At 45.3% G+C, this 25,015-nt stretch overlaps 1 protein-coding gene across 4 annotated transcripts in view; it reads left to right on the top strand.

Annotated features, from left to right (window-relative positions):
- Positions 1-25,015, top strand: part of mctp2a (multiple C2 domains, transmembrane 2a) — a 52,213-nt gene that overhangs the window by 14,745 nt on the left and 12,453 nt on the right. For all 4 annotated transcript variants that reach the window (XM_079501730.1, XM_079501733.1, XM_079501731.1 and 1 more), the window contains exons 9-19: positions 1,614-1,814; positions 2,754-2,881; positions 3,273-3,459; positions 4,043-4,136; positions 4,459-4,561; positions 4,655-4,757; positions 5,261-5,362; positions 5,484-5,558; positions 5,882-6,001; positions 18,549-18,671; positions 19,809-19,850. In XM_079501730.1, coding sequence (XP_079357856.1) covers positions 1,614-1,814; positions 2,754-2,881; positions 3,273-3,459; positions 4,043-4,136; positions 4,459-4,561; positions 4,655-4,757; positions 5,261-5,362; positions 5,484-5,558; positions 5,882-6,001; positions 18,549-18,671; positions 19,809-19,850 — 1,278 coding nt within the window. The remainder of the gene's footprint in view (positions 1-1,613; positions 1,815-2,753; positions 2,882-3,272; positions 3,460-4,042; positions 4,137-4,458; positions 4,562-4,654; positions 4,758-5,260; positions 5,363-5,483; positions 5,559-5,881; positions 6,002-18,548; positions 18,672-19,808; positions 19,851-25,015) is intronic.

The raw sequence follows: 25,015 nt of genomic DNA, 5'->3' as shown, positions 1-25,015 counted from the left end.
CAACCAACCAGGAGGGGGGCCATGTGGGAGGGTGGTGCTGTGTGTGTGGGGAGGGGGGGGGGCTGTGGGGCTGCTGTGGCTGTTTGAGGCACGTTGCCAGCGCGGGCTTGCCTAAGATCGGCAAGGCTTGATAATTCTCAGGCATAGCGGGCAATAACCCAGATGTTAGGATGTAATATCCCAGCTGTGGACGGACGGAGCGGCGGTACCAGCCAAATGGACCCGGGGTCTGAGCTCATCCTCATGCTCGTCCCCATGCTGTCCCACCATATGGAAGCAATCGCACAGCCCTTTTAGGACCAGGAATAGATTCTCTTTAGGGGCCACTTACAGTTAAGTGGAATTGTTTTATTGGCCGCTGAGATAGAAATGTGTCCAAGATAAACACTCGGGATGACTTGGCTGGGGCCTGTGTTATATCGCTCCTCCACTCCCTCTGTTCCTCTTCTTTTGAAAAATGGTGGGGTGGGGGGGGGGGTATATTTATAGGGCTGTGCCTGTGGTATTCCATGTTAATTCAGGTCCCTGAGATGTGCTTTGATCCCCTTCGGATTGGGTGGCAGTCCGGGTTGCGACCCCGTGGCTAGAAGGAGGGGCCCTGGGGTGGCAGGGGAGTCGTACCAGGGCTGTTTGAAGCCATGCCGGCCGTTGGCCGGGGGGCGGGGGAGCAACTGAAGGAACCCGGGCAATCAAAGAGGCTAGAGCAGATTACGGCCCTGCTCTTTAATTACAGTCAGCCCTACACAACCCCTCCGCTGTTTGTTTTTACAGCCCTGGCCTATCACCGCACGGCCTCGCGTTAACTCCGACACATGGAAACGTATCAAGGCCGCCTCCCCCTCTGTGACACGCGGCAGGAGTGCTGGATTATTTGCAGGGCCCTGTCCTTGGTTCCAGACAGTTCTTACGTGTGTGTGCAGAACATTGTTGTGTGTGTGCAGAACATTGTTGTGTGCGTGCAGAACATTGTTGTGTGTGTGCAGAACATTGTTGTTGGATTCGCAGCTTCACTTTGTTTTTGTCTTTCTGTTGGATTGGAAGAATCCAACAACATAGAGCAAACATAGCGGCTATATAATAAATATATACCGTGTATATGTGTGCGTATGTATGTATGTATGCATTTGCGTGTGTGTGTGTGTGTGTATATAGGCTATACGTGCATACATACACTACATATATACATAATTTGCTGATGAGAGAGCTATGTGGTTTGCATCATTACTCACTGCAGCCTGCTGTCTTTCCTGCAGTATGCCAAGTGTCCTGCCTCCCCACCCTCTGTCTGGGAGGCTGTGATGAGTGGGACTGTCACAGCCAGGGACATCTGGCTGGTCCGTGACGTCCCTCTTTCCCACTCTCTCTCCAGGAGCCTCTCTATGGCGTGGCTTGCCTGTCAGTAGAGATGTGCTAATGTGCTCCAACTGAGATGGGCTTTATAGAGTTAGACCCCTTGTCCTACTTTCATGCACTCTGTGGATGTGATGAGGTGCCAGGCAGAGGCAGGAGCAGGTAAACAGAGTGGAGCTCGGATAGCTCCAACACACACGCACAAGCAAAGAAAAACACAAAAAACTGTATGTATTTTTTTTCTTTCTCTTTTCTTTTGCAAGGCTCAGGGTGGCCAGCAGCAGCAGAACCAGGTCCAGATCCAGGGCCAACGTTCGGTCGATTTACCGAAGATTCAGTTGAAGAACCACGTGTGGACCAGAGTGTTCATCATCACCTTGGTGGAAGGACAGGACCTGCCACAGCACGGAGACGGTGACATCTTTGTCCGCTTCCGGTTGGGGGATCAAAAGTACAGGAGCAAGGTTTGGCCTGGATCTTTACCACACTACTCTCCTACAATGTTTCTGGTTTGGCCCTGATCTTTACCACACTACTCTCCTACAATGTTTCTCCTGCAACGCAAAGCCCCAGCGTAAAGGCCCATTATACTTTAGTTGCGTGACATTGGTGTGCACCCGAGTATAAATCACCCTTTACATTTTACTGAGAGTGTAAAAGTGGAACCCATTTATGCGTCTGGGTGATTTTTCTGTGCACACCCCTCCCTTTTGTTTCCTCCTGCTCGCCTTTCTTTCTCATATATTCTCTGGAATTTCTCTTCGGTGCTCCCTCCCTCTCTGTTACTCTCTTCTCTCTCAGCAGGTGCCTGTCAGTGGCTCACCTCCACCTTGGCTCACTGGGCCATGGCAGAGGCAGCTCATTAGACTAGGCATGGCTTCTCCCAGTGCTTCAGGTGCCGGGCTCCATTGCCTTCATTTGCATACCCAGCATGCCCTGCTCATCTACCGCTACTTGTTGTCCCCCCCCCACCCCCCCCCCAGATGATTCCACAGCGCACTTGTCTTGTGTTCTTGTGTCATTTCTTTGTAAACCTCGCTGCCTTCCTCTCTGCTTGTTTGTTTGTTGAACAAAGCTGATTCTAATTGGAAGCTGTCAGTGTTTACAATCCCAGTGTGGCTACAGAGGTGTACACATGCAGGCACACGCAAGCACACACGCACTTACACACGTATACGCACGAGAAGCCAACCTCTCCCTCTCCTCTCTCTCCTGCCTCATTCTGGTTGGACTGAATGAAGACTTAATCCACCTGTCATGTAGTTGCTGCTCAGCCCTGACAATGCATTAAAGCTGACATCGCATTGACATACGGGTGTGTGGTTGAGGGTGGGCGAGTCTGTAAAAACATGTATCCATGTTGCTGTACAAGCATCTAAATGAGTGCCTTTTTCCACCCTTAGAACCTGTGCATCCAGGCCAACCCCCAGTGGAGAGAGCAGTTTGAGTTTCATTCTGAAGAAAACCAGGAGCCACTGCAGGTGGAGGTGTTCTCTAAGAAAGGCAGGAAATGTGAAGAGTCATGGGGCGTGTAAGTGTCTCTTTGGCTTGTCTTAAATGGAGCATTTAGAATTTTAGATTTCACAGTTGTAGAATTTCCAAATTCCAAAGTCCTGAATGTTAACATGTGAATATTGGAACATTAGATCAAACACATCTCCATGAATTCAAGGCTTCATGGGGTTCATTTTGTTAATGACAACTCCTTTCACCATGGTGTACCGTTTTTTTTCCCCCCTACAAATTTTATTTATTTAAAAAAGAAAAAAATATGTGAAAAATGGTCAATTTACAAAATCACGTGTCACGGCGCATTGCAAGCTTGTACATCGGCAATTTGTGCTATTTGTCATGATACGATGAAGTACTGTACAGTATATAGGGCCGGGCTAAAGTGGTTAATTTGTTACAATGCATGTCAGGTGTGAGAGTGACCTCTCCAGGCGGCCGCTCAACGAGAGGCAGCTCTTCACCCATGTGTTGGACCCAGGGAAGGGCCGGCTGGTGTTCCTGGTCAACCAGAAACCCTGCAGTGGAGTCTCCATCTCTGACCTCCATGCAGCTCCTTTGGACCAACCTGACGAGAAGGACAATATTTTGGACAAATATGTGAGTTTTTTTGTTTTGTTTTTCAGTAATCATGATAATCTCATGATCAGTGAAAAACAATTTCATCCCACCAAAGCCAAAGAGCCTATGAATCCAGCCATGCTAGTATTTCACGCTGAGGGAACACATTGGTTTTGGTGAATATTAAGTAGTTCCAGTCTTGGTGCGGGTCTGGGGCCACTCATTAAAAATATACCAATCCACAAAACTAGCATCATGTGTATTGTTGACCTATTTCTAGCAAGCATATAAAGCAACTTTTGTTCAACTTAGAACCCTCTGTCACATGGAACCATTTTTAGTGTCCAGTATCAGTACGCCAGCAGCACCAAAACCAGACCAGAACTCCCACCACGGGACTCTGACTTAATGAATACCTTTGCAACCACTATTCCTACAAAAATCTGAACTAACCCTTTTAGCTGATAGTTGATTTGATGACCAATTTATCTGAGTAATACTGCAGTCATGCAATTAGGGCACATGTTCCCATGGTGAAAAATAGAATAGAATTTTGATCGATTATTTACACAAAAAAAAACGGTTTAGACCTATTTAAATGACACTGTATTTCTCCCAACAGAGCTGGAGGAACTCACACAAAGTTGTGGCGGAGGTTGGCTTCCTTCAAGTCAAGGTCATAAAGGCCACAGATCTCACCGGAGTCGACCTCAATGGTAATGAAGTACTCTGTGTAACATATACTAGGGATGTACCAATCACGTTTTTTTGCTCCCGATCCGATTCCGATGTGATGTTTAATATCTGCCGATACCGATTTTTCCCGATCCGATATTTATATTTTTAATAGAACACTTATGCCATAACACAACAGTACAGTATCCAAAATCACATATCTAATATCATGATATGGATATAAGATTGATACTAGGAATGTCCCGATCACGTTTTTGCTCCCGATCCGATTCCGATCATAATGTGACGGCACTCTACATAACAGCTGTGAGCATACATTTAATATTAATATTGTATTTCCAGGTAGAAGTGACCCCTTCTGTGTGGTTGAGCTCTGTAACAGCCGACTTCAGACGCAGACAATATATAAGACACTCAATCCGGAATGGAACAAAGCCTTTACATTGTGAGTAATATAATAGAACTTTCAGTGACCATGTTTTTCGTTTTGATTCATAATTCATAATCTTATGCATTTACTGTACCTGTCCCATTGTAGCCCAATAAAGGACATCCATGATGTGGTGGAACTGCTTGTCTTTGACGACAACACGGACAAAGCCCCGAACCTTTTGGGAAAAGTGTCCATTCCATTACTCACCGTAAGTTAATTTGCAATCCTCCAATCAGCAAGATGGTGGTACTGTAGCATGGTTTACTTCAATGTTTCACAATCTTTTTAGCTCAAGACCCAAAGGAGAGATTAGATGTTTGCCCGGGACCCAAACTAGTTAAAATAGCTCACGCGGTGAGCTTGTAGATCGGATATTTTCATTACTTTGTTTTCTAATTTATGGAATTTAATTGATTATTTTATTTGTTCATGAAAGTGTACTGACAAAAAAAAACATTGAATTTTGTTTTTAATTCATGAAAATGGTTGCTTTTTCGGGGTATTTTTTAAAAATGTTTTGAAATAATAAGAATTAAAAGCAAAATGTAGGAAACAAAAAAATAAAGGGACCCATAAAAATGTGTCTGTGACCCACAAATGAGTCCCGACCGAGTGTTTGGGAACCAGTGGTTTACTTGATAAAGGTCCAGTCAGCACATTTAGTATAAACAACGGTCGTGTGGTGTTAATGGTGTTTAATTATGGCTAAAGGTTCAGAATGGACAGCCGATATGTCTTCAGTTGAAGAAAGACGGCTTGGTGAGGCCCACCAAAGGGACCATCACACTGGTGCTGGATGTTATCTATAACAAGGTAAGGATGAAATGGCACATTTTGGTCGAACGTCAGTGATGCTTACAGAATAAATCAATGCAATTATTTGCCCTGCAGGCTATTCATTAGTGGTTTAATGTCTTTATCATTTCTTTCCCAGGTCAGAGCAGGTGTCAAAAGTTTCCAGCCAAAGGAGGAAAAATACACAGAGGAAACCCCTAAATTTGCCAAAAAAGTGAGTTGTTTCATGTAAAATCATGTTGGAGTGAGTCATTCTTTGCCCAGTGCCTATATCCTATACAGTTCATAGAAAACAGAGAGGGGAAACAGACTTACTGCATCCAGCTAATAAACCAACCACAACAAAGCCGCACATGCATGGTTGGACTTTTGATTGGTCATAGTCAAACTAATTAGTTTAATTGGCTCTAAACATCAATCCCCACAGTAGCAAATAAGGTCTTGTAAAGCTGAATCAACCTGATTGCAAAGTCATAAACATTAAGTCCAGTATCAAACGATTCTAACCAACGTTTTGTTCTGATTATGTCCCATTAGGTCCTTGCCCAGAATATATATCGGGTTCGCAAAATCACCACGGCATTGCTGTACACGTTACAGTACATTAAAAGCTGTTTTCAATGGGAGAGCACGCAACGGAGTCTAATAGCCTTTCTGGTAAGTCATTGCCTCACGTTAATGAACTCTCTTTAAGCCTTGGGGCAAGCAAGTTTTGTCCCATTTCACTGAAGCCTTGTTTTACCACTTTCGTTTGATGTGAATTAGACGCTGAAGAGCATCTTTGGTTCAGGCGTTCTTTTCTCACTGATGCCAGTGTTTTGGTTCTGTTATGGAAAAACCATATTCCATATCAGGGTGAAGTATAAGAACAACGTTTATTGTGAAGTCCAACAGCAGGAGAAGCAAACACTCTCTGTCCATTAAGCCCCAGAGGGTAAGAAATCCCCCAGCAGGGCAAAAGCACACCTTGATGAGCAATCTCGGACACTTCTTATACATGGGAAAGAGCCATTGAATGTTCATAACGTAGGTGTCTGGAGGAAACCACTGTCTTAAATCAATGCTATTGAACACCCTTTGTGTCTGTGTTGGTTAGAAAAATATTACAGAGTGCTTCGACAAAAACATCCTAACCACTTTTTTAAGATATTTTCTGGCTTTTTCTGCCTTTATTGATAGGTTGAAAGTAGACGGGACCCTGAACTTTGCCTCTTAGGAAACTTCACTGCAATCAGTGCAAATCTAGGAAGACACAAAATCAAATGTATAGAGGTTGCACTCGGGGTTGCTAGGAAATGTATTGCAATTACATGGAAGTCTGACTCCCCCCCCCCCCCCCCCCCCCGCCCCACCTATCGCAAGATGGTTCTCAGAAATGAACAGTTGTGTTCCTCTTGAGAAGATTACTTATATTTTGAGAAATTCGAAAGGGTTTGAAACATTTTTGAAGATTTGGCAACCTTATTTGAATTATATGGAAAATGTGTCCTTACCTGTATCAGAAATGTTATAGGTTAGTTATTTTCAGCTATCTCAGTCTGGATCGATTGCTTCCGAAAACACGGCACGCCGTCAGGCTGGCTTAGCAGCCTAGGTGCCCAGACGGTTGAGCTAACCGTCCGGGCCCCTAACCACTTTTTTATTTCCTAAAAAATTAACATTTTGGAGTTATGTGATTACTAATAATGAATTAATTAAAGTAATTAATAATACTTAATAAATCGGGACATGACACATACATTAACTGGCAATACCAATGTCATCAAAATAGTCAAACAGACCGATATACAGTATCGGTCTTGTCTGGCTTGGCGCAAAACAACAAAACAATGACTACCTTCTGTGTCAATTCATCTTACTGTATGTGATAGATTTGCTTTATCCTTTAAATCTAACCCCCACTTGGCTCTCTGTCGGCTCTGATGACATTAGAGTGCATCTGAAGGGCTGGGACCAGGGCATTTGTACATCTGACTCCGTAGCAAAGCCTTCTAACCCGGGGGATGGTGTAAGGAGGATCACGTTCTCTGCTTCCCTGGACGGAGGAGTGACAGTTTGCCTCCGAGACTTGAACCTTGTTTAAATGTCTCTGTTTAGCTGTTTTTTAATGAGGGCATGTGATCTAAGGCCTTAAGCTTAAATAATCTTTATTTCACCCCGTGAATCCTCGCTCTCCCCCTCCTCAGAGGTGCATGTAATGTCATGATTAAGAGCCATGCACTCGCCATGAAAGCCCTGGCAGCGGCGTGTCAGGGTGAGGAAGCGGTCACAGACAGGGTGTGTGCGTGTGAAGAACTCTTCTTTCACCGCCTTTCTTCTCGTCTGCTCCGTGTCGGGGTGACATGCAATTCATACCTGGCTGTATTCTATAAGCCTTTCTCACTGATCCTGAGGTGCAAATCCCCTCAGGCGATGGGCCAGGTTCCATGTATCACAGCCTTTACAACAGCCCGGGCACACACACACACACAGACAGACAGGCAGGCAGGCTGGCAGACGGACACACAGACAGGAAGGTGGAGAACAATGCGTGTGATTGTATAAGCCAAGGGATAGCAAGAGTCGGAAGGAGAACTGCTATCTGGGGATAGAAAGTTTGAGCTGGGGAAGAGCAGGTATAGATGGCGGCGGTTTGGGGAGAGTGCGGAGGCAGATAGGGAGAGACTTGCAGGCTCGCCGGACAGCAGGAGGACAGGCAGGCTGACAGGTGACAGGTCAGCGGGATTGGGCCATCTTCTTGGCCCCTGCCTATAATTAGATCCTCCGCAGGCGATGGGCGACTGTGTGGTGGGCTCGTGGCACACTCTAATCTTTCATTTCCACTTCTGCTCCACCTGCTGTTTAGGATTGTGGCGCAAAAACACAGTTCTAGAAGGGAAGCACCGACCCACTCGCGCATTTCTACATGATCAATTACTGGGTTTGAGTCCATTTTCACAATCTAAGAGTTAAATTGACACGGAACTTTTCTCTGATGGGATTGTGCAAATGTTTGTCGGTTGTATGTCATTTTGCGGCCCCTTCTTTAGTTGAGTGAACAGTAACACACAGTAATGGTTGTCCGGATCACCCTCTCTGAGTGAGATGAACTACATTTGTAAGACGGAGAGAAATGACACATCAGTATAGGATCGAATACAGCATGTAGGTGTCATAAAGTGATGACTAACGCAGCTGCTTTGTCACCTCCATGAAAAGGATCTTTCCCCTGTTTTCGAGATGAGAAGGCAGCATACCAGTTGTTATTTTTAAACGGCAGACAGTAACGGAGGAGTTGAAGTTCCTGCATTGTCTGGGACGAGGTTCGCTTCGGAACTGCACACAATGTCAAATGGTTGCGTGGCAAGACGTTCCCGCAGAGAGAGCGATTCAGCCATTGTGTTTATCGCCCACTCATTATCGGGCCGTTTAGGGAGTCGAATGAAAGTGAAAAGTTCTCATTTCCGGCGATTTATGACATTGGCGGCGGCGGTGCGTGGAGAGAGACGCCACGAATCACAAGAATATTCCCTCTGATTGATAGTAAAAGTAGAGGTCCTGAACTGCGGTGGGAAGGAAGGAAAACAACAGCCACACAAGAAGAAAGGGCAGCCCGCAGGGCTTCGACTGTTCATTACATGCCTAGGGCCATGCCTACACAGACAGACACACGCACACACACACACACACACACACACACACACACACACTAGTGCCTCTGCCCACTCCGAGGGCAGCCACCCCCCCCCCGCCCCCCTCCAAGTCATCATTTGCAATTAAGTTAGCGTTTGGAGCTGTCTGAAGCAGCATGGCATCATGTGCCTTAATGAAAGCAGCTCCCATTCCTATATTTATATCTTTAGGCAGTGGTAATAAGGTAACTGATTTAGACATTGACAGATGGCCTCTGCTTGCCTCTCCGATGTGCGTAATTATACTAGTAGTGTCTGCTCTTTTCTGCCGTGGCAGTCAAGACGGCGCACGGCTTCTCGGGGTACTATGCCGGTAGGAACCTCTGCAGTGGTGGGTCTGGCTTCTTTAATATACATTACAATACATTATTTATCAAGCAGGCAGACTGGTCCGACCATTTTACACCATACACTACATCCTGTAATGCATTACCGCACGCTGTGGTTTCTGCTGGGACCGCGGGACGCTACCATAGTGCTTTACCAGGAATACTCAGCCATTATATCACTCAGTCCCACAGGCCGGCGCGCTGACCTCCACACAGCATGCTGTCTACATCTTCTGGATGTTTATGTAGATTCATGCATACATTATGAAGTGCTTGTTGGTGTGTGGCATGGCAGCGTATTCATATTTTTTGTTGTGAGAGAGGAGGGATCGCTGCATGGCTCTGTTCTACGTTGGCGGGAGAGTAGAGAGCATTTGGAGTGCACTTGTTTCTCGGAGACTTCTCCGCAGTCTCCCAGGAAGATAACTTTCCCACCCCTCGTGAGTGGCAATCATAAAATGATGCGTCCAGGGACATTTAAATTGGGCAGCCGCGGCAGTGGTTCCACAGTTCCAGACGGACGGCTCATTTGGCATTGTGCTGCCATTGCATATTACTGTGTGGTGTGTGTGTGTGTGTGTGTGAGAGGAAAACATCACTAGAGAGTGGGAAGTCCTGCAGTACTGTCATTTCCTTTGCAGGTGTTGGAGGTTACCTATTTTGATTGTGTAATCTCCCCCGCAAGCAGAGACCACGCCGTTTGAAGTAGCTTTTTTTCCCGATTCTCCACCCCGTGGGTTGCTAGTTTTAAAATAGCGCCTTTCTAATTAGGTAACGTTAAAAGAATCTCTCTCACACATTTAAGCAAACTTCTGGCAAAGCCTCATAAACATCTTCATCAGTGAACGGAAATACAAACAAGAAATTTTGACTTTTCTTTTCCCCCCTCTACTTGTTTATGCTACCATAATGAGCCTGGGATCTGTGCTTTTCCAGAGTTTGACAACAGCGTGTTTCCTTTCTCTCTCAGAGAGGGAGAGAGCGAGAGATAGAGAGAGGGAGGGAGAGAGCGAGAGAGAGAGAGAGAGAGAATGTGACAGCTAAAATCTTCATAAAATAACGGCCTTTAGATGTGCTTTTCACTAAGACTGAGCTAGATGAATGTGCTATACATCAGCAGTGACTGTGGAGGGGTCACCCAGAGTTCTTTCCTGCAGAAGAGACCAGGGCCTGTAGATGGAGCTAAAGCACTGCTGGAACCGTGTGAGAGTGAGTGTGTGTATTTGTGCTAGCTTGTGTGCGTGCGTGCGTGCGTGCACGTGAGAGCTAAGGCGATCAGTTACTTTTCCCAACAGGAATCCTTCGTGGGAACAACTCTGAGTGAAATCCTCCATTCTGTGCATTGGACCGAGCGACACAAGTTTCTTCTTCTTCTTAAAAAAAAGAATAAAGAAAAGAAAGGGCACAGAGGAGAAAAAAAGCATGTATTAGCCAGCCAAATTAATCGCTTTCAAAAGTTTAAAGTTGAGAACAATTTTGATTTGGATGAAATGGAATGAAAGTAAAAAAAATGAAAGGGGATCATTTACACTTGAAAGCTGATTTTGAGCTTTGCTGTCATTAAGAGCACTTTAAGTATTTAAGTAGAATTAATATTTTAACACACGACGTACCTCATCTGTCAGGAGCTGGACTAGAAAGAATCCTGTATACCTAACCGTACGTGTGGGTATTTGAACCACTTCCTTTTTGACACTGCCAGGTAGCGAGCGCTTTAGACATCATTTGACAGCCTGTGAAATGCTGATTGCCTCACATCACAGACTGTAAAAGATGGCATTTGATGAATGTTTGATGCGGCGCAGCTGTAAACACAGTTGGCAGCTGTGACGGCTGCTTTTTGGGGGGAGCTGATGGAATCATCGTCCCCCCAGATGAGAGCAGGACTGGAGGGTCACTTTGTGGCTCTCCCGGGGGTCTCAGGAGACCACCTGTGTGGAGTCACGGCAGCCAGGGCCATTAACCGGAATACCAGCACGGCCACCATCACTAGCCATGATCAGAGTTGTCCTAATTGTTCTTGCTAACACTGTCTCTACGAAGTAAACTGTGTGTGTGTGTGTGTGTGTGTGTGTGTGTGTGTGTGTGTGTGTGTGTGTGTGTGTGTGTGTGTGTGTGTGTGTGTGTGTGTGTGTGTGTGTGTGTGTGTGTGTGTGTGTGTGTGTGTGTGTGTGTGTGTGTGTGTGTGTGTGTGTGTTGTCTCTGTGAATCGTCTTCTTGTTTTTTTACTTTGCATCTGTTTTCTCTCTGTTTGAAGAAAAGTTGGAAGGCCTTAAAGGAGTGTGTTTTTGCAGTCTCACGGGGTTAGACTCCTCAACTCCCTATAGCTGTGAGAGCTGAGCTCTCCCAGAGAGTGTTGTGGGAATGTGTCCACTAGGAAAGGGGGGGGGGTGAAGGATGGCCGCGATGGCGACATACAGTATGTGTTTATGGTTTTGAAAGTACCGTTTTTTATTTTTTTAGGTCTATTAAATATTTAAGGATAACATCATCGGTACCTGCACACAACTCAGCAATTCCTTCAGATTTAACATGGAATTGTTGTTGCGTTGCCCTGAATGCTCGCTCCGTGCATGCAACCTTGAGGCATGTCCTCTTATTAGCAGGATTAATAAGCTTTCCTCTGTTAATGTGTGTCTCATTAGGGCTGAGAAATCATACTCACTTTAAAATGTGTGTATGTGTTTTTGGACATGGATTGGGAGTTTTGAAAACACACTAGATTTAATTTAATCTAGCCTAATTCATTTAACTTAATTTCCCATTTATTTCTGTTCGGCATTATGAGCATGCAATATAAACTAACACAGGGAGCTAAGGGTGAATAACAGACCTGGCTGCGCTATACCAAATAACTGTTCGCACTTGAGCGCCGTTGGCTTTGTCTGCGCACTCCTCGACACTGTTTTCTATTGTACTTTTATTTCCAGCTCCATGTTTAACCCCATTGTGTGTGCCGTATCATAATGACTGCACTGTGTAACACACTCGCCACCATCCTCGTCATAGAGGACACCTCTCCCCAGGCAGCTGAGCCCATGCGACCTGTCCGCCCCCTGTGTGTGGCTGTTCCGGGGCCGGGCCTCGGCCCCGCCGCGACGCCGCGTTAACGTGCGTGTGAGCCGAGCTGACAGGGAAAGGGAGAGAGAGAGAGAGAGGAGAGTCCACCAGGCCACTCCCCTCCTCCCCGCACCTCCTCGGGGGAAAAGACTCGCATGGCAGATCTGTCACCCAGGAGGTCGCTCAGTGTTAACGCTCCCGACACGGATTAAACACTCGTGGCCAGTGCAGGAGCGCCAGGGTCAGAGTAGCCGCCACTGACAGGCACCACGGGGCCCTTGCTGACCGCCCTGCTCCGGCCCCGCACTGGCGCAGCTCTGGCCCTGGCATGTGTCAGACAGGCGGGGAGACAACGGCCAGAGCAAAATGCTAATGCTCTGCCGCACACGGCTGCTCTTCTTCAGCGCTTTGATAAAGAGCTCGCTATATTGCACTGTGTACGCTTCCATAAACTACCGGACGGCACTAGTCAATGGATAACATCATTTTTGCTAATTATAACAGTTACAGCCAACTATATACTGTATATATACAGTACTATATATACATATATATATATATATATATATATATATATATATATATATATATATATATATATAGTGTGTGTGACACAGATTTATCTTTAACTTTTTGCATTAATTGTCTTTGGAAAAGACTATATATACAGTTTACATTTTGTAACAAAAAACTGTCTTTTAACTGTTTGGTTAAAAATAAACTCACAAATAAGAAAATAATTACTATAATTACACTTCCAGCCAACTAATTTTTAAAATAAGCCGTGTTTTGTGTACTCGACTGCTACATGCAGCGATATGGCCCTTCTCAAGAGAGAAACGAGGTCCCCGTTTATCACTCTCGGCAGAATACAGCCTCTCTCTCTCTATCTCTCACTGCCTCTCGCGAGTGGTCTCTCTCTCCCTCTCCCTCTATTTCTCCCCAGTCGATAAGACTTGAGCTGAGCGTATGTGAAATATTTATTCAGTGTTAGCTCCGAGCGCCTGTGCCTGCCCACACACTCTACCTGCCCCGAAGAGAAATCTTATCTCTTGCTTCCTCTGCCTCCGACACCCCCTGAAAGCCTGTCCCCACACTGGCCCGACGCTCACCGCAAATTACATGTCTCATTGCTCTACGTTTACAGCTACTTTAAAGCCTGCCGCTCCCGTCCCTAACATGAGGATCAGCCAGACTCCAGCCCGACTGGGGGGGAAAAGTGAGAATAAAATGGGCTTGTTTGAGCGGAGCAGCCACCAGGCCCCTTTGATTCATTATTAATCTCTTTTTTTTTTGGTATTTTAATTGAGGAAGTAATGCAGATTAATTGTACTGCCCTTGATTTCACCCAGAAAAACTGTCTATATTAGAGCGAAGATTATTCCTCTTTGCATCCCTTTAGAATTATTGTTGTTGTACCTACATTAACAGACACTGTATATGCAGTGTATACATACAATATACACAGATTCACTGGCACGCGCACACACACACACGCTCACACATTAATAATTGTATTACTATACTTGTGAGGACATCAACAATTATATTTTGAACCCAAACTCTATACTTTACCATAGTTTAGAACCCTCATTTCTCTTCTGAGGACCAGGAAAATTGTCCTGATAATGTCTATTCCTCAAATTCTACTATATATTCGTGGGGTCATTTGGCCTTCACACCCACCACATGCATGCATGCATGCATGCACGCACAAACACCCATGCTGACCCGCGCAAACCCTGAAGTCTGTTGTCAGTCTTGCTAAACTCTTTCAACGTACGTTCACTTCATATAAACTGGCATCCTTCCACCACCCCCATGACTGACCCTCATAATACTAGGCGCTACTTTCTTCACTTTGTTTAGTTTGTCCAAGTGCAGCCGAAGAGAAACAGGGTATCCAGCCAAGAGTACATTCTCCTTGTTTATAAACCGTGTTTAGCTTTACAGTAAAAATATATATATGTAGTTTTTAATTGGCAGATAATAAATGATAGGAGAAAGAGTGTTATCACTTTTAACTTCATTGTCATTTTACAGCACCGGTAATGTAATTGTATTGACCCCAGATGCTGTAACGTCATGCTAATTTGGCTCATCCAATGTATTATATCTGCTATGTCATTGTGAGGCCTCTATTGTGTGTGTGTGTGTGTGTGTGTGTGTGTGTGTGTGTGTGTGTGTGTGTGTGTGTGTGTGTGTGTGTGTGTGTGTGTGTGTGTGTGTGTGTGTGTGTGTGTGTGTGTGTGTGTGTGTGTGTGTGTGTGTGTGTGTGTGTGTGTGTGTGTGTGTGTGTGTGTGTGTGTGTGTGTGTGTGTGTGTGTGTGTGTGTGTGTTGTGGGGGGCGTAAAGCCCTTGGCAACAGCGCTGGCAGTGTGCTGTTAAGTCTGTCTGTCCGTCAGTACAGTCTGGGGCTGCTAGATTGGGCCACACCCTTCTCTATTAATCAATTTGCAGGATGGTGGAAACTCTAAGTGAGGGTGTCTGTGTCCTTTTGTTCCTGTTGCGGTCCCCCCTCTCTCCCTCCTGGGAGAGCGTGGGTGGTTGGGAGCTGCCATGCTTGCTCAGCTTTAAGTTATTTTATTCACACTTTTAATCGCTGAGTGCTTTATTATTAGGTGCTGGGATTCTGCCGGCCAGGGGATCTGCATGAGAAGGCAGCAGAATGCATTTAGTGGAATCATATTAATGGCACTATAAAACAAATCTGTCAGGCGCGTTCTTAACCCCGCTGGCAGAATGGCTCTGCCCGGGGGTTGCCACCTCTTCCAGGCGCTTACAGGTGGCTAAGGAGAGTGCATCTCCATCACCTACTCCAACATGCGCTAATAGTTTTATTAATTCATTCTTTTTTTGCCTCTCCCCCAGACACCCCTGCGCATAATCACGCGGACATTTTTCAGCTAAATGGTGTTTGTCAAGGGAGGTTTCCTTCTACATTAGAGACACTCCTCCAGACGTACAGTACATACTAACACTTGTTCAATTACAAGTCGTTCATTATCCAATTCTGCTGTGTGTAAACCTAAACGCTCAGGTAGATCATTAATTATTAGCGCCCCTGCTTTTTCCGTTTGTTGCTTTATGTCCTTTTGGTTAAATAAATGACTGTTTTACCACCCATGTAACATATTAGCATTGTAGTGTTTGGGGGGGTTTAAGGTTTTCCTTGTCATGTGTAATTTGTTGAGGGATGAAGAGAGTTGAAAAAGAAAAAAAAGGGAAAGACAGCCGGGCTCTCAAGACCGAAATGGAGCCCAACTTTGAGGCCAATTAAAACGTGGATTATTTCCTATATAAATTTACACTTAAAGCCTGACAGGTTGCACTTTGTCCACCGCCGTCCTTTAATCACTGAGCTCCTTGCTAATAAAACATAAACCACTTAGTGCAGGGAATTAGTTCCGTCTCCATTTCACAGAAGCTACAGAGAAATGTGAAGAGACAAGGGGAAGGTATAGCGCTGCCTCTGCTCATTACTGAGGGATATCTGACAGCAGAGTCTCAGTGTGTGCACCTGAGTGAAGGAATCTGAGAGGCTTTCCCAGATGTTTTCCTCGCCAAGCGTTTTTTTCTTCTTTTCTTCTTTTTTTTTATTAGTGTTAAAAAAGCATGTAAATCCTGCACACATGGACTGACACACCGCGAGGGAGGAATTGAGAGGATATTTCTGACAGTTTTGGTTTCTCTAGCCTCATTTAAGCACTCAGTTTAGACATAAGGCATTGTATTTTTCTGTAGGCTTTTATCTTGTCCGCCGAGCCAGAACGCGGCGAGGAGAAATTTGCATTAGTGGGCGATTATGAATACCTGTGACAGATTCTCTCTGCCTTGGCTCCCTGGGCGGAAATGAATTGGCTCCCTCTGTTGACTTGCACAGGAAGACAGAGACCGAGCAATTAGACTTTAGTGGTTAATGTAGCAGCTTTTTGCAGGGGAGGGCAAGGAGGTTCAACATTCCTGCTGGGCTCATGTCAGTTTCCAGGCACATTTCTCCCCCTTACTTTTCCTTTTTTTTTTTCTGCGAGAAGGCTGTGGATATGACAGGCTACCTGTCCGCCAGCCAGCTGAATTCCTTTGGGGTGAAGAGAGCGTCGCTTTAGAATAGCCTCATGGGAACCGAGGTGACAACATGGTGACGTAGGTTATTCATAACCGGGACGAGGATCACTGCAGCTACCTCTGCACATCATGCATATTCATTGTTTACCCTTTTTTTTTTTTTTTTTTCTCTCCCCCTCCCCAAGCAACTCTAGTTTGCCTCTGTACTGTACAATTCAAATAAGCTGTTACATGCAGATAACAGTAACATATTGCTCATATTATTTCTCTTACATCTTGGTCATCCCGCCGCGTTTCCTGTGTGCGTTTGTTTTGCTTTTGTGCGCCGTCGGCCAGTCTCTCACCGTGTTGAAGGATTGCTAAGTGGTGCAGTGGTTGAAGCCCAGGGCCGGCGCATGCACCGCCCCAGTGTTGCGTGCATTACTCACGGTTCACGTTTCCCCTGGTGGCCATTTGAACCCAGTGTGCGTAGTAGTGTGGCAGTAGGTATCCTGGCCCCAGAGCAACGTGCACGGACGCGGCATGGCTGCTATGACAGCAGCAGTCTGCTGTTTACAAGGCCTGCTATTCAGGCCTGAAGGCGCTGGTGCTTCACATCCTGTCTGAGGCTTAACTCTTACATATTGTTCCTATACTCCCTGCAGCCTCTGGCAGTTTGCTGCACTTACTGCGCTACACTATCGCAGCAACTGCGTTTTTTAGTTTTTTTTCATGGGCATTTTTTTTCTCCATAAAGTAAACTTCTGCTGCATTCTATTTAACTTATATAATGGATTTAACCGATACATGTAGAGCAGTGGTGTTCAACCAGTGGTCCGGGGAGCAACAGTGGTCCTTGAGGGGGTTCCAGGCGGTCCCCAGCTAAATGATGGAGAGTTGATAACAAAATGGACCCTTATAGATTTTTACTTCTTGAAACCAAAACCAAATGGGTCCATTTGGTTTCATTTTACGCCCTGTGGATGAAATATTATCCAACAATAACAAAAAATTCGACGTCTTGTGTCTGAGGGGCTAAATGTCAGGGTGGTCCGTGGCCCAATAAATAATGGTCCTTGATATTATGAAACGGGTTGAAAAGCGAATGACACATTAAGGCAAATGTTGCTTTGTGTGAAAGCCTTCTTTACTCTTTAAATGTTGCTTTTTAACCAATGTAGGATTATTCAAAAATTGGTATAGTGGGCCGCGCGTTGGCCGTATTGGTACATGATTGCATTAATAGATTTTAAGATTCGACTTGCCACGGGGCACATTTCTTTTTATTCCATCCCGTCAACCGGCTGGTGTGTGATCCTCCTCGCACACATTCCTGATCATTTCAGTTGGAGACAGACTCATTAGGCTGTCACTAAATGGGTTTAAATACTGCTGTCCAATTAGTGCTCTGCTGTGAAATGCGGTGGGTGTTGTGCGCCGTGCTTAGCACCACTCCTTTACAGAATTATGAGGGATTACGCATTCAGTGTGATCCATCTTATTTCTACCAGGGGTCTTGGCTTTTCTCAGTATCATCGCCATGGAGGGGGTAAACGTTGCATATGGGCCCAGTCAGACAGCCGCTCTGCTTCGCAGTCGTACAGGATTCGACGTGCGCTTCTTTAAAAGACAGGATGCCTCGTCTAATCATGTCTTAACATTCTGTTCAGCAGTTAAGGCACGCTGCCAGCACTATGTTATGGGTGTAAGTAAAATAGGATTTGAAGACATTAAAAGTTGTCCCCAAAATGTCTGTCACTTTTAAACCGCCAAGAGTGGGAATCTGTTGGCCCGTCGGCTGTAAAGCTCAGTGGCTTCGCTGTCTGCTGTGCTGTGTATGAAACTTGGACCGCGCATGAAGCCCCTTATAGCTTTTCTTTTGTCCTTCCTTCCTTTTGGGTTGGGGGGAATTGTGTGAGGGGAATAGCTCGCGCTCTTGCTGGTGGTCAGGGCTTGCTGGTGGTCAGGGCGGGCCATATCTCGCCATGCAGCACTGTAAAATACTGAGCGTTAATTTAAGTCGGAGTGAGTAAAAAACGTGATTGTGTGCACCACCCTTACACGCCTTTTGTGTCCTCCTGTCGTGTCCCATTTCCTCAGGTCTTCCTGCTGACAGTGTGGTACTTTGAGCCCTTCATGCTGCCCCTCTTCCTGCTGCTCCTCATTGGCTGGAACTATTTCCAACTAGGCTCGGGCAAGGCCAGCTCCACCAACCTGGACCTGGTGAGTGCTACTCACATGATGGAATACATTTTCATGTATTCTACATATGATGAGTCTGACCCACACAATACAGTAAGTCACACATGAACCATGCAAACATTGGTGTGATGTCCCTAATCCCTACGGTATGTCATTACATATATAAATATTTCCCACCCCCCCAAAAAATAAAATTCAGCAGAGGATATAGAGGGCCTATTTGTGAAATATGAACACACTGGTTAGCCATTACATCTTTGCACTTTTGTTCTTTGTTCTGTTACATAATCTACAATACTAATACATTTGAAATGGACAGAAACTGTCTTTATATTTCCGCTATTATTTGTCAAGGAGCAGACCACCACATGAAGGGCATTTAAATGAATGAATACATCTTTATAGTGTGTTGATATAGCTTCATGATTGCAAAGACAAAGAAATCAGGCTCGCCCTATAGCCGCGTCTGTGAAGGTTAATGCTGTTCGCACTTTTGATTGTCCTCCAATTCCACTGTGTTGCAAAGCCATCTCCATGGCCATGCAGCTAGAGGCCTCGGCACCACACATGTCCCCTCCCCAGAGCAGTGGTTCCTGCCCAGTGATTGTGTTTGTAGCTGCTGGCAATGATGGCGTTCCATGTGCAATGTTAAAGCCCAGGCTCACCCTCATATCCAGTGCGGGGGACTCTGTCACCTCTCGGTGACCCCCTGGCCGGAACTGACACAACTCTGTTCCCAGGCAATGTCACAGCATGCACCACAACCAGGTCAGGGATGACTTGATGTAAAGTGATCTAGGCAACAGCATCCAAATTAAATGTTGTTTTCTCTCTCTCTCTCTCTCTCTCTCTCTCTCTCTCTCTCTCTCTCTCTCTCTCTCTCTCTCTCTCTCTCTCTCTCTCTCTCTCTGTGCTTATGTTGTGGAGAAATGAGATTGCTTTGCTGTGACAGTGCTGTTGTGAGGAAGGCCCTTTTTCACCTCTCCTTTTGTGTGAGGTCGCCCCTGTGATGCAGTCTCTATGGAAACGGGCCTCTCCCAATAGGGGTGTATGTACTAGAAGAACATTTCATTACTAGGTGTTTGTTAAAAATGCTCCAGTGCCCACATATACCGTCCATTTTGAAAACATCTTTTACCCCTTTATTCTTTCCTATAGATGAACATGAGCATGGCGGATGATGAAGAGGAAGATGAGAAGGTATTTTTCATTATCTATCTCTACCACTTTAACTCTTTTTTTTAATGTTTCCATATTAGTGTTTGTCTATCATTTCAATTTATCCGTAACTGGTTGTGATTTTGAATAACTTGGCATTCAAGCCAACACACAAACATGACAGCCAAGTGGAGACTATTTGTTCAGCAAATGTATGAACCCATTGTCTATGTGTGCTTGGAGGTGGGCACACAAACTCTTCTACCAAGTAAAGCTTTAGTTATTTTCTTTTTTATGACAGCCGTAGGAGTTCTACTTGGGACTTTGGCATAGTTACAGTGAACGATATTTCTCAGAAGCTCTGTTCTGCCCAAGAATAGCTTATTTTCATGCATCCTAAATGAGGACAACATCTATGAAACAGTAATAGCATGTGAACAAACACTTCTCCATTCAGCACTTTATACTGTTCCACTGGGTATTCAGTGTCACTCTACAAATGTGCTCTGCTGCGATATCCCAGCCCTTTGAAACTCTATAAATCAACGTTAAACGGCATCATTAATTGAAGTTTGCCTGGCGTTGGGGATAATAGCAGTCTCTGAAGATTTTTTATTTTTTGCAACAGACTTGTCTAAATGGGATGATTACAATGAGAATGACCTTTGACTAGCAGAACAAATCAAGCTAAGTGCAAGTAAAGCATGCAGTAAAACTATTCTATCCAAAAGGTTATCAATCATTTTCACAGTTGTTCCGTCACAAGAAATCAATCATAATCCAGTCATCTTTCTTCAGCGATCTACTGTATCTACCCACACGGCGCACGATAACATCTCTTGAAACCAAAAGGCACATTTAAAGCGCGTATACTCTAGAAATTAGACCTCCCCACCACAGCACATATTCAATTACACTCATCCCACTGGTTTATATGAAGAAGGAAGAGTTAACGGGGATGTGTATTATTGGTCTATGGCGATGAAATGTGGAACTAACGTAAAGCCTCCCAGCAGTGACCCCTGCGCCGCATGTCTAAGCCTGGGATTCATATTCCATATAATGTGCTCAATATATTCTGTTGTGATGACCAGGGGCTATGGAGAAAAAGCAAGTCTCTGTTAAAAACACCAAATCCTATCTGAAAGGATGCTGGGGTAATTCTTCGCGGATGAAGCTAACTATCATGATGTGCACATGGCATGCACGCAAACAAGCTGCGTTTGCAAGCGATAGCAAGGACAACATGGTGCTCACACAAACAGCAGCCAAAACACAGGCTTCAGCGTATTCATAGTGAATCGGAATTCAACCATCGCTACATCGGCTTAAAATAATTTTGCCGCCTTGTGGAATCATTATGGAGGTCTTTCCACGTCTGGGAAAAAACGCTCTATGTATCGTTTCATAGCTGTGTTTTGGCTTGTTTACTTTTATTGTAGTTTGAAAAACAGCCATGTTTTCAAAGGGCTGTCAGGTTCTCTGAATACAGTGCATGTGTTGCAGAGTTCCGCACTGGCCTCTTGAAGATTTTTTATTTTGAAAGGTTCTCCATGAGCCTCCTAAGCCCTTTGGCACTCAGAGGAAATGAAATATCTCCTTTCATTTACTAATTAAGCAGTCGCCTATGTTTGTTTAAAGCTGTCAGCTTTAATTTAAAGTGGCTTATTTGAAAGTCTTGTTATGGTCTCGCTGTCACTTGAATGTGATATCATGCAAGCAGATCAAGACGTGTTGCTTTACACCTCCTATCAAAGTGTTCTTTAAAAAATATTTTTGGGGTTAAAGAGTGATCAATGTTAAATGTGATGACTTCAAAGGCATAGCCATTTTTCTGGCCTTTTTTTCTCTCTCTCCCTCTTAACACGCGAGTAGAGGCTTTTCCTCTGAGAAGGTTACGATTACCACTCAAATATGTTTTTTCCCCCCCAGTATCCCCCCTTGAGGAAGGAGATATGTAAACCTCAGTCTGTGAAGGCATGACGTTAAAGAGAGACGAAAGGCAAGGCTGTGTTACAGCGGGGTAATGCGGAACAGATCCCATCCCTGCGAACAAATCTGTCCTCGGGGGAAAGAGACAGCTTACAAATTATGTGTGGGCAAAGTGACTTCCCTTTGGCCTTAGGTATCAATTGTGTGGATAGACAATATTTAATCATAACATAAAGACACGGAGAGGGGAAAAACAAGTCCATAGATCTCCAACACAAATGAGCAGGGAGATGAAACACGCGCCCCGTTGTTGCCCCTTGGCTGGCAGCGCTGGTCGGGGGCAGAGTTGCTCCCCCTCCCCCCCCAGTCCAGCCCTGGGGAGATGGGGGTGAGGAGGGGGTGGCCGGGGTGCCAGACTGAGCCGGAGGGTTGCTCTATCTGTCACCCTGTGGACCGTTGGTCACCGCTGGGTCTCCTTGAGAGCACCAGTCGGACAGACTGCCCATGTCATAATCCACGGCCCTGCATTATGAGAGCTACAGTACCACACACACACGCACACTCTCACCAACATATAAAAGGGCTGCTGTGAGAGAGCTGTTTGTGTCACATGTCAATTTGTTTGCTACAGTAGCTCGTTTGTGTGCCATGAGATGATGATATCCCCGGAACACAGGTGTTTGTCATTAAGATGCGCTCTTCTAGCCTTTGTGGCTGGAAAAGAAAAAAACTCACCAGAACATATTCGGTAAAGCTTTGAATGAATATTCAAATGTGCTATCTTTTATTCAAATTAAAGCAGTGTTAAATGAGCTTTCTCCAGCTTTTGATAATGCCCCACATGCCTGTGAGAGAAACGTTTGCTATTTACCTTTGTGCTGAGATCAAATCTGTTCTCCATTAGAGCAGCTTAAAAGGAGGCTTTTACAATTTCATCTGAAATGAGAATATGATTTGACACAGGTTTTCTAATCAGAAGACATTTAGGATTCATGTAGTCCATCCCCAGTTTGCAACCCCTTTTCATTTCAGTGGGTGCCGTTTTATTTATTTATTTTGTTTTCCAGGAGAATTATGCACATTTGTACCGTCTGAAAAGGGAAATGAACAAAGATAAAGGAAATCTTCAAATGAGTAATGTAGGAACAGTTTCAGTGTTTGTTGCTAAGGAGATGGAAGATTTCAAGACTCTTAAGGGGAGATGAATAACGATAATGACGAGCGTTGAGCTTATTGATGCATACTTCACAGTATATCTATATCTTTGTGTGTGTGCGTGTCCGTGTGCGTGCGTGCGTGTGCGTGCGTGCGCGCGCGCGCGCGTGCGTGCGCTTCTTTTATACAGTAAATGAAAGGCAACTGTTTTTTTGTTTTTTTTTTATCCTTCCTAAGCTGAATGTCTGGCTAAATTTACCTTGCGTGTGTATCTGTTGCAGTTAAATAACCATTCACATCCCTTATTAGATTTGAATTCTAATTTGTGTAAAGGGCGGGGCGCTTAAACAAGTTTAGACGGGAATATGAAAGAGGATCCGTGCCTAACTGATGAGTTGCCACATGCACCCAGCTATCATTTCTCTATGCGTGGCGCTCAGGGTCCAGATCAGGAGCACACAGACACACATCTTAATGGCTTTTAGCGGACTCAAACAGTGGTCCTTTCTTTAGACGAGAACACTGGATAAAGAGCTCGATTAGCACCTAATGTGCAATTTAAGGATCTGCATTGGAGTTTTATACTTAGTTATGCGCGGGTAGTGGCACGTACTGACAATAGGCGATGTACTACGAGCACACTGCGGCATGCGTTGTGTCTTTGGATTGTAGATGAGCTATGTCTGTTGCGCGGCACGGTGCGCAAACAAAATCTAAATGGGTCGTTAAGCAGACACGGAAGGTTTCCCCCTGTGTCCCGATGTGGCGGTCTGCAGCAGCAGCAGGATGCGCAAAAGGCCACTGATCCTCAGTCACTCCCCGCGCTGAGACCACAAGATGTTAATCTCTTTTGCTATCTCAAAGGGGGGCATATTTGAGATAGTTTCTCCTTTTTTGGTCGAGCGGCTTGAACATCCAGTGCCTGTCCAGCAGATCCAAGCCCGGTGGGGGAGGCTCTTGCTAGTGTGGGAATTGCTCCCTTCCTGTGCCTTTGCGCAGAGGAGATGGGGTCTGACAGTGGGGAGTCTCTGTGTGTTGGCAGACAGAGTGTTTTCCCAGGGGCTGCCTCGTGAAGCTCCGATAAAAGCATTCTGTCTGGACGCTGTCAATGCACACAGGCTGGGGGCCCGGGCCGCCTTATAACACAAACATATAGACATCCTCAAGCCCTCCTGTTAGAGTCCGTCAGACAGCTACCCCTACTACCCCCACGCTCTCCTCCTCCCTCCCCCTTGCCCCCCTTTCCCTCTCCCTTCTTGCCTCCCTCCTCTCTGTCATCATTCCTGTCATTATTTCCTCCTTTTGATGTGAGTCTTCTCAGCAGTCTTTAGCTTGCATTACTTGTGTTATCTACAGGCACTCCTCTCTCCCTCTCTCTGGAAGGCTTCACGGGTGCACTCTTCACCAGCGCCAGCACTCTGTGATCACATTTATTTCATTTCAAGGCTGACCCCCCCCCCCCCCCCCCAACACCACACAGACAGTCAGACACAGAGAAAGACATACGCGTACACGCACACAAACACACACGTGCACACACCACACCACACCACACCACACCACACACACACCTCTGACCACCTCTTGTGTCAATTTCTCAGCGTTGAAGTAAAACTGAGGTTTCTTTTGTTACTGTGTACACATACTAGTATGCTAAAACATCTGTCATTTCACACCTAGTCATTGTGGACACATGGCCTTAATATGAAACAAGGAAAATGATTCCACATCTACAATTCGGTTGTTGCGAAATTGGAGAAAACTGTTGGTTATATGATGATAACCCTGGTTATTTAACCAAAACATTTGCGATAGATACGCATGTGAGAACATCCCAATTGTTCTTATTTACAGAAATCTTTCCATACACTCACGAGGCCTGTACCTTGAGGCCTCGGGCTCTTTGCGCGATGATGCGGCGCGCGAGGGTATAAACCCCTCCGCGACTTCCACTTCTCACCCCGGATAAACCCTTTTCTTCTGCCTAAGCAAGCGAGAAGGGCCACCCGGCGTATCTATCGCAAATGTTTTGGTTAAATAACCAGAGTTATCATATAACCTTTTAACCTGTAACATTTGCTTCTAGATACGCAAGTGAGACTCATGCACTCCCTTCGTTA

Source organism: Electrona antarctica, assembly GCF_951216825.1.
Source record: "Electrona antarctica genome assembly, chromosome: 5".
In the NCBI taxonomy this organism is placed as follows: domain Eukaryota; kingdom Metazoa; phylum Chordata; class Actinopteri; order Myctophiformes; family Myctophidae; genus Electrona; species Electrona antarctica.
Note: the sequence above shows the minus strand (reverse complement) of the source record. Positions and strands in the feature narration are given on the sequence as shown.